This window comes from Pisolithus orientalis (assembly GCF_024613125.1).
Source record: "Pisolithus orientalis strain OTSU chromosome Unknown F5J12scaffold_30, whole genome shotgun sequence".
In the NCBI taxonomy this organism is placed as follows: domain Eukaryota; kingdom Fungi; phylum Basidiomycota; class Agaricomycetes; order Boletales; family Pisolithaceae; genus Pisolithus; species Pisolithus orientalis.
This window is the reverse complement of record NW_026260811.1, coordinates 104,022-114,380: the sequence shown is the minus strand read 5'-3', so window position 1 is coordinate 114,380 and position 10,359 is coordinate 104,022. Positions and strand designations below refer to the sequence as shown.

Below are 10,359 nucleotides of genomic sequence, written 5' to 3'. Positions count from 1 at the left end.
CATATGGTTGGGCCCATCAGTAGTATTATGCAACATATGGACAGGCCTGTCCACAGTAAGATGTACCTCTGATGAGACATAAAGACAGGCCTGTCAGTAATCTCATGTATAGCATCACAACATATGGACAGGCCCTTCAGTAGTATTATTTATATTGTCACAACATATGGGTGGGCCCAGCCCCAGTAAGATGTACCCTGTTGAAACATAAAGATGGGCCCATCAGAAATGCTGTTTAATAGCATTGTGGGACACTACCTCTGGGTAGCATTTGAATAGGGGAAAGCTGTAGGGGGAAATCCCTAGGCTTGACCCAAGGGGTGCTGAGTAGGAAGGAGACATAGAGTGCAATGATAGAGTCAGTCAAAGAGTCAAATGTAGGGCATGGAATTTAATTCTGCAGAGTTGGAGGTAGGAATAGACTTGCTTTTGAAATTCCAGGTGACAATCTCAACCCAACAAAGTAACTCTGAGATGAATTAAGCACATGGGAGGGGAAATGAGACACAATAGATGCAAGGACACAAAGACACAGAGGACACAGTAGACACAAGGACATGAAGATGCAGAAGACACAGTAGATGCAAGGACACAGATACAAAGCAGACACAGTTGATGCAAGACTCTTTGAACTCTTTAGACCCACATATGACATGGATTGTGAGTCCTAAAAAATATGATTCTTTTTTGTCACTGAGGTAGAATTATATAGTACATGGATAGTAAGGTACTGATTGGAGAATTGTGGGGCAGGTAAAGCAAAATTCTGAAAAACAAAGGGGGCAATGTGTCAGATGTCAAGGCCATACAGCAACATGTGAAAACAAACTGTAAAGTAGTAACTGAGAAAGACCAACAGGAAAGATGGATATCTTCCAACAGGACAAGTGTACACTGTACCATGGAGTGGAATGCAAAGGGTAGAGGCTGTAGATGCAAAAGGGGTTCTTGCATTGTGGAGAAAGGTTCATGGGAAAGGAATGAGGGGAGTAACTGGAGTTTTTACTGATGATCTACATGGTTTCCCAGCTATGTGGTGAGGCAAAGGTTGAAGTGACACAACTGTGGAATTCTGGATAGACATATTTCAGGTTGATGTTGACACAGAATTCTGGGATGATGACTGGTGTGTGTTACTGATGGACAGGGGAGCTCTGAAGGTTTGATGGGCAAGGCAGTGCATGAGGCAGATGCACAAGGCAGATGTAATAATTCCAAAGACAACAGGTGTGGTTGGTAACAGCAGAATTTTGGTGTTAGCATCCCTATTTTGGCCTCAGGGAGTATACCACTCCCTACACCTCCCAGGGTCTTCAAATGCTGACCATCCTTGGTCAGAGGTCATCGAGTCATGACAGAAGGGTGGTGGAGATGTGGAAGGTGACATAAATGAAGAAGGCTTGTGTTTGGCCACATGCCTTGTTTGAGCAAAAACTCTGCACCCAGATGATGTGTCAGCAGCAACCCTGCAGAATTAAAAAAACTCACCCAGAAACTGTCTCATTGTCAGATTCACCCTTGTTACTCCACCACCTCATTCTCAGATACTTGCTACCCTCACCAACTACTATGCAAGCTTACTCTGTCAATGATGCATATCCCATGTTCAGCATGAGGGACCAGGCAACCATGGCACTCACTGCAGCTCTCAGGCATGTCTGGGACCTGATCAAGGTGGCACCACAGCCAGAGGAGAGATTGGAGATGATCTATGCATAGGTGGAGGACTGGGACAAGACTTGGGTGAGTAAACCTTCCACTGCAGTGTGTTGCATGTTTGACAGAGTTCCACAGGCCAGCATTTGCTCATGGTGGAAATATGTCGACAACAATGGAATTACTGTACCAAAGGTTCACAACAAGTGCATGCATGACTACACCAAGGAATCTGTGATGTGCCAAAACCTTTTAGTCCCAGGTGCCATCACCATTGCTGACCTCTGGCACCCAGTGGAGCAAAGATGGATCCACATCAATGACATCTTCAACAACTACCAGGAGAGGGTAGAGTTGAGGGTGCAGCTTGAGGCAGAGAGGTTGACAAGAGAACCTTCTATGCACACACACAGACAGGCAGCAATGGTGATAGGTGAACATCAAGGCTGTGTGCCCAGCAACACTGAAGCAGGGGAGTCTTTGAGGGGGACTGGATGACCAGTGAGGCAATGGATGGATAGCACAGGCAAGGGGAAGGGCAAGGAAAAGGTACATCCTACCCTCCAGGAAACTCCAAGCACAATGGCTAACATTCAGAAAAACTCTGCAGGCCACAGACAAAGTTGATGAGCTGGAGAACAATGAAGGCAACTGCCCACCCAACCCTGACCTGTCAAAAACTGCTGCTCTGGCACCCAAAGCCAACCTGCCATGCAGGGAGTGCACAAAGGTTGATGCCAAGTGCAAAGGTCTTCCTGGGGAGTCATGTGAGCAATGAAGACAGGCCAAGTGGAAGTGCAGCTGGTCACTCAGAGTGGGTAGGAAGGTGAGTACACGCTGACCACAACATGAAGAATGAGGGCACTGAACTGTAACTCAGTGCAAGAATGCTGGAAGTGGAGAGACAGCTGCTGGGCCATCACATAAATGGGTCAAATCAGTAACAGTAACAGCAATGACTGAAACTCCAGTGTTGACCAGGTTGAAACTTTAAATCCCTGCTTGCAAACCACCTCCCAGGCAAAATTCCGATCCATCTCCTGAGCACCCAACACCTTGTGCTAGTCCCCCTTCAACCTCAAAAATGCCTCCACCTCCTGCACCTTGACCACCTCTTTTCCTTCCATCAGCAACCCCTGCACCTTGACCTTGCCCTGAGCCAACTCTGCCACCAACAGACAATCCAGGAGACCTCAGTGATGGTGGACTCTTTGGCAGACTGACAGGATTATTGGACAATCCACCCACACCCATCATCAGCATGCAGGATGAGTCTGAAGGTCCCCCAGTTGAAGAAACTCCACTGGTCACAAACCTGAGTGAATCGACTATGTGCGAGGCTCTTGCTGAGCACATCCAACTGTTGGAGGGTAGGGCAGATGATGAGGAGTTTGAGTTGACCCAGATCCACCAGATGCTGGGACTGTTGGCAACGTGAGTAGAGTGACAGATTAGCGCAGTTCAGGGGCGATGTGAGGAGCTGAAGAGGTTGAAGGATCAGCTCAAAGATATGTACGTACATGTACAGTAGTGTAAGTAGATTGCAGAATTTATATGTTTTATTTTATTTTGTGAGTCTTTTGGTATTTTGAACAGGATTATCGCTAAGAAGGGAGCAGGGAAAGAGAGCAAATCAATGAGAGATGAGAGATGAGCAGAATTTCTTTTCTTTTTTTTTTTTTGTGAGTTGTGAAGATGGCTTTGTTTCATATGAGATGAAGAGGGTAAATATATAAGCAAAAGGGAAAGCAGAGAAAGAGAGGAAAGGAAGGAAAGAAAAAGATAGAGAGAAAGGTGTGCTACTCATCTGATTTGTTCAAAGGGATGCCAGCAAGTGCAGGGTCTGGTAGCAAATCATCTTCCAAGCAATCTATGTCATGCAGAAATTCCAGTCAGCTGTGTGACTTCAATATGAGAGTTGTTCTGCAGGAAATAGGGGTAAAGACAGAAGGTGGCAAAATGGAATTTGGACATGGCACCATCTAATTCCACCAGGATGTATGAGCCTCCTTTGGTTTGCCAAACAATGATCATGGGGCCTAGGTAGCATGGTTTGGTCTTGCAATCTAGTTCTCACTTGATATGTGAATGCCACATGCAGATGAGTGACCCAGGTTTGAAGTCAAAGTCTTGGATGGTGTGCACAAAATGAGCAACAAAGTCTTTGACCAATGCAAAGCGAGACTTCAGAATGAGATCATGGATGTGAGCAAGGTCTTCTGAACATTTCTGGAGTTGTCAAGCACAATGGGCGATGAGTTCTGTCATTGAGTAAAATTCTGCCTTGAAAGGGGCTAAGAATGTCGCCTCAGCAATGTCAAAGGGGAGTCTAGGTTTGACGCCATGAGCCATATAGAACAGAGAAAACCCAGTTTCCTTGTGAATCATAACCCTCTCTGCACAGAACACTGTAGGAGCCACTTCTAACTACTTTGATGCTTCTCCACTGCAACTCTTTACCAATGCCTCCCTCACATTGAAATGCCAATGCTCAACAACTCCATCAGCTTGTGAGTTATAAGGTGAGATTTGTATATGGCAAATTCTGAAGGTCTTGGAGAGCCAATCAAGGGTGAGGACATAGGGGCCACCATTATCTGTGATGATTTCTGCAACAGCACCCCAGCAGCACAAGATCTGCTTGAAGATGAATTTTCTGATGGTCTTGCCAGTTTTTGTGTGAAGCATAGCCCACTCTGGATAACTAGTGAGTGAACAGCAAGCTTGGGTGACATAGCAAAATCCATTTGACTTTGGTGTTAAGAACATGTCCATATATGCTTTAAAGAATAGGGGCTTGGGGATGGTGATGACTGGCAGAATATGTACATGATCCAAACAGCATATTTGGCACTCATGACATGACTTGACATACCAGCAGACATCCTGCTCTAGCATAGGCCACCAGAAATGAGTCAGCAAATGCATGCAGGTCGAGTAGATACCCTTGTGTCCTAGCTTGTCATGAGCCTGATGAAGGATCCTGAGTCATTTGTGAGGGGCAACTACTAGTTGGTGATGTCCTTGAGGGTCTTTTCTCCACAGCTCTCCTTTGATGATATACCAAGTGGCAAGATGCACCAGGCTTTCCAACTCCCCTTCCTCCAATCCTTCTGGCATCTTCTTCATCTGCAAAAATTCCTTCACCACTTTCAACCTCTCCTCTCTCTGGATCACTTTCTCCAAGCACAGAATTTCCATCTCATAGACACTTGGCAAGGTTTGTTTGGAGGAATAGATGCCTAGACTCTGTGACAAGACCAAAGGTGAGTCTGACAAGGTACTTGGAATTTCTGAAGGGTAAGGCTGAGACTTGAATCAGGCCTCCCTACGGTTCAAGAGCTTGACAGCGAAGGCTCCATACTCATCTATCCAGTCCTCATAGTCCTCTTCCCCATCCTCATCTTCTTCTGCTTTTGGTCTCCTTGAAAGACCATCCAGTGCCACATGCTTGTGTGCAGGGACATGTACAAGCTCAAACTCAAATAAAAGAATTCCTGCAATCCAGTGGTTGATGGTAGCATTGGGCTGTAAGTCAGGATTGTTAATCATCCCCTTTATATATCATGTGTCAACCTTGACAACTAAATTCCACATGCTGAAAATGTGAAGTCTGATGTCATGTAAAGTGTGGAAAAGACCAAAGAGCTCCAGTTTGGCTTGGCTGTAATGGCATTCATGGTCATTGAGAGTTATTGAGCTGAACCTTGCAGGGTAGCATTTTTCATCTTCCCCCCCCTGCATGAGGAGGTATCCTATAGCTGTTATGCCCATGTCAGGGGTCCTTCCTTTTTTGGCTCCTTGCAGTCACATGTGTCATGTGTCTCATCATGTCCCTCATAATCATCACCATCCTAGGGGTTCATATGTAATGCAGAGGACTCAGATCTCCCACTGTCAAGGTATTTCCAATACCTGTCAAATGTGCCACCTTTAAAGATCCAGTGTTCCACTGCCCTCTCTGATGGATGACATGTTCCCTTCTCTTTCTTTGACTCATTTATGTTGCTTATATGTTAGTTTCTTGTTCTGGTGTCAGGCCCCTCACTGCACATTGATTGCACAGCCAGTATAGCCCTCACCTCCTTGCCTGCCCCCATCATATGACACCATATGATTCATCCTGACTTATGTATTTGACTGATTTGTTCATTGATTACTGCAGATATGCATTGCAACTGGTACAGTACTCTCAGCTACAGGTATATAGTCTTGAGTACTCTGTCCTGTATCCTCAGTTTTTTGATTACTTGCAACTCAGCTTCATCCCTTCACTCTTGTCCCTGTTCCTTCCTCCATGTGATCCCAAATGAACTCACCAGAAGGAGTGAACCTCTGCTGGACCTTTGCAATAACTGAGCCATAGGGGTTATGATAAGTTCAGCCTAGAGTATTCCCCTCACATGGATCATGCCTAGTCCATTTGACAAAGTCACTCCACTCAGGCATAACAAAATCAAAAACCTGTGTGCAGCTTTTTCAGGACTCATCAACCTCTTCATGAAAGTCTACTCATCCCTCAGTTTACTGAACTTCAACAAAGCTATCCCATCTTTATCCTGCTTCTTTGAACAAGATTGAGAAGCACCCCTCTACCCTTAATCAAATTCATCACTCTACAGGCAGCCACTAGGATTTAATAGATCACCTCCCTGGAGCTTGTCCTTGTGCCTCCCTACATGTAAAGTCACTCAGATCCTTATCCCCAATTACACTGACAGGTTTCTTTTGAGAAATAAATCCTCCCTCAGCCTTCATTCACACTATCTGTAAAAGTGTCTAACCTGCAGAAAGCAAGGCCCCCAGTCCCTCCTTGTTCTAACCCTCTTGGGCTTGGCAGGAATCCCCCTTTGCTGCCCATCCTGCTTGGAAGACTAGGACCCTTGGTTACTGCTACAAATCCCCACTTGTTTTATTTATCCTGGTTTAGGGATTCAGAAGTTGTGCTCAGTTCAGAAGAAGACAATCAGAAGTCTGAGACTTCTTTTGGATCAGTCCTCAAAGAAGAACAAGAAGCCATGAAAGAAAGTATGTCCATGACAGTGTAGGGAGTGCAATTTCACTATCAGGGGAATTGTTTTATTTGGCTTGTTTTACTTGGTTTTCATTCTAGACACCTTTTTCTATGAGTTGTACTTAGATTTCGCATTTTTGGATGCTTAGTCAGCAGTAGTACTACTTGTGTATAGGTTTTTCCTTAATAACAATAGACAAGTTACCCTAAGACAAGAGACAAGCTCAAGCAGGTTGTTCCCTGCACCAAGACAGCCATAGAAGCCTTCAGATGACTACAAGGATCCAGTCCCAGGTTATAGAAGCCCCTTTGGCTTACTCATCCCCTCAGATAATCCATCACCCAGTCTTCACACTCTTAAATCCCACTTCCTACAACAGTCAGTCACAGAGAATCTGTCCTGGAAATGCCACTGAGATCATTCTCAGAGGAGGAAGTGAGACAGAAGTTGGAGGAACAAAGAGTCACTATGGCAGATGAGGTCCACTGGGCTATGCACACAACCACAAGTGACCCATTTCCTCAAGGTATGCCTATGGACTTGGCTTTATGAGACTGGTATCACAGGAACTTCAGAAAGGTCATACCCCCAGAGTTGCCTGCTGGTGGCAACAGTAAGGGAAAAGCCAAAGCCAATGAAGATGATGACTACTCAAGCCACCCACCCAATGGAGGTCAGGAGTTTAATGTCAGGCAACCTGGTGAATATGATGGAAGCCACAATGGGCTTCAAACTTGGATCACACAGGTTGAAGGGTATCTGAACCTCAACTGACATGTTTACAACACAGAATTGCTCAAGATCTCATTCATGCTCACATATATGACCAAAGGCATGGTGGTCTCCTTTTCCAAGAACTATCAAAATGAAAACAAGTTACTTGACAGAAGTATCTACTACACAGATACCTTTCAAAGGTTCATAGAAGGACTCAAGGCCACCTTTGAGTCTGGTGATCAGACTGTGCTCACAATCCTTTGCCTTTTGGACATCTCTCAGGGCAAACAAGAACTTGAGTTGTATATCATGGAATTCACTGGCCTAGTCAATAAGGCACAGTTGAAAGAAGAATCGCATGAAGAAGGGATCTTCTTCAGAAAAGGGTTGCAGAAGGAGTATTGTGACTGGATCTTAAACTCCAGATGAGCACCAACTATGGTGATCAAGTGGATCCAGTGTGCCAGGGAAGCCCACATGGTGATTGCTATGAAGCATATCCTAGAAGGGAAGGAATCTCAGTATGAAAGGAAGTTCATTCATTACCATGGAGGTTCCTGAGATCCAGATGTGATGGACATTGACAAATGTAAACAGAACATGCACTGATCTGGTTCAGAAATTAAGTGCTTCAACTGTGGAGCCAAAGGTCATATCAAACATGACTGTAAAGTCAAGATCAAGCAACAACTTTCCAACATGCATATTATTGTCACAGAAGATGGTACTAAGACTGCCTATGTTGGTGACCAGGAAGCAAACACAGAGGAAAAGAAGTTGTTGGGTTTTTAAGTGGGACTGCTGAAACTCCTGCAACAGTCAGTCCCATATCTGTGTTATCCACTAAATGTACTTCTATAGATGATGAATCAAATATGCAAATCTGTTCTCCTCTTGGATTGGTCATTTTACTGGATTAAAAGGCAGGAATTTGGGCTTGTATTGACTCAGGTGCTGAGGTTTCCCTCATCTTGGAACAAATGGTTCAGAAACTCAAGATCCTGACTTACTGTGTGGAAAGGAAGTTCAAGACCACTTCATTTACCAGAAAAGATGAAGAATGGGTCACCTGCAAGGTAACCCTAAAAATGGAAATCAAAGAGTGCATCATTTGAGTCAAGTGTTACATTGGGCCCCTCATTGGAAAAGAACACATCCTCCTCGGGATGCCTTTCCTCAAGGAGTTTGAACCAAGAATGAACTGGGAAACAGGAAAGATCATGTGCTGGGACAATGGGTTCATCTATTCTAACAAAAAGACTAATGTTTCACAGGTGGTGTCTTCAGACACAGGCAATATGAAGGAATCTTCCAGATTGCCCCCAGAAGTGGTTATTAATAAAACTACCTTATCCACAGAACTCAAAGCCACCTTGGCAGCAAAGAAGGAAGAGGTAGTTCTTCCAGAATGGTACAAGGAGTTTGCCAAGGTGTTCACAGAAGACAATATTCTGTTCCCAAAACATTGACCTGGGTTGGATCATGAAATCTGGTTGAAAGATGACTTCAAACCTAGAAAGGCTGTGGTATATCCAATGTCTCCTGATGAACTTAAGGTTTTAGACAAGTTCCTCAAGGAGAATCTCTCATGCAAAAAAATTTGACCTTCAACCTCACCTCAAGCAGCACTGGTGTTCTTTGTTGCAAAGAAGGATGGGAAGAAGCAGCTAATCCAGGATTACTGCTACCTCAACTCATTTACCATTCAGGATGCTCACCCCTTGCCAAACACTCAAGCCTTGTTTGATGAACTGGTTGAATCTAAATACTATGCTAAGTTTGACATTCAATGGGGATTTACGAATCTCTGGGTGAAGGAAGGTGATGAATGGAAAGGAGCCTTCATTACCCCTAGAGGGTTGTTTGAACCAATGGTGAGTCTCAGTGAGGAAAACAGGTTGGATATATGGATGATGTTGTTGTTCATGGGCAGACGCTGGAGGAACTCCAGAAATGCATTTGGGAGTTCCTGCAAATTTGTGCCAAAGAAGAACTCTGCCTCAAGATCAGCAAATGTTGTTTTGAGGCCAAGGAAGTGGAATTCCTAGGAATGATAATAGGAAAGGGGTGTATCGAAACTTCACCTACAAAGACCAACACCATCAGTACTTGGGAAGCCCCTGGAAATCTTATCAGGCTTCGTTGTTTCCTTGGGTTCTGCAACTTCTATCACAAGTTCATCCCTTCCTTCTCAAGCATTGCATGACCCCTCCATGACCTAACAAAAAAAGCGGTGTCATACCAGTGGACCCCTGAGTACGAAGCTGCTTTCCAGTGGCTTAAAACTTTGTTATGCTCTTCTCCAGTCCTCACTATCCCTGACTTCTTGAAACCCTTCACACTCTTCACTGATGCTTCGAAGCTCAGGACTGGAGCAGTCCTCACACAGAAAGGCTCTGATGGGGAGTGGCACCCCTGTTCCTACCTCTCTCAGTCACTTGTTGGTGCCAAGCAGCACTACCAGGTCTATGATCTTGAGATCCTTGTGGTTATCCACACACTGAAGGCTTTCCACCCATACCTACTCTCCCCTGTCAAACCCAAGAAGCATATGGATCCTTCCTCCCTGCTCCCTGCAACATCTTCATACTGGTCTCATCCATTGTTCTTCCAAAATTGCAACAGCTACAGTATAATCTACTGTTCTCCACTCTCCCTGATTGCATCCATGATGAGTATGATGCCCATCTTTCCACCTTGTTAGCTGGCAGTGATAGATGAAAGCTGACCTTTTGATACACAATAGGCAAGAACAATGACACAGACAAGGGGTGAAAATGATGCAGATTTTACTGTAACTACAACTACATAGCCACATAATTATGCTTGTGGGGGACAGGGGGGAAGTGCAGATGACAATGCAGATGATAATGCAGATGATGATGGGATTAAGTGGTTATTGCCCAAGCCATAAATACTGCAAGGATTTTTCAGAATAAGATGGAGGACAATAGGCAAACAACTGAAGTTA

At 44.7% G+C, this 10,359-nt stretch overlaps 1 protein-coding gene across 1 annotated transcript; it reads left to right on the top strand.

Annotated features, from left to right (window-relative positions):
• Window positions 1-1,629: 1,629 nt before the first annotated feature.
• On the top strand, window positions 1,630-3,264 carry F5J12DRAFT_784844 (uncharacterized protein; the record flags this gene model as incomplete). The annotated part of the gene is made up of 8 exons (XM_051743119.1): window positions 1,630-1,674; window positions 1,720-1,743; window positions 1,795-2,089; window positions 2,183-2,205; window positions 2,267-2,423; window positions 2,835-3,090; window positions 3,185-3,188; window positions 3,253-3,264. The coding sequence occupies 8 exons, from the start codon at window positions 1,630-1,632 to the stop codon at window positions 3,262-3,264; spliced, it is 816 nt and encodes a 271-aa protein (XP_051597301.1).
• Window positions 3,265-10,359: the final 7,095 nt, after the last annotated feature.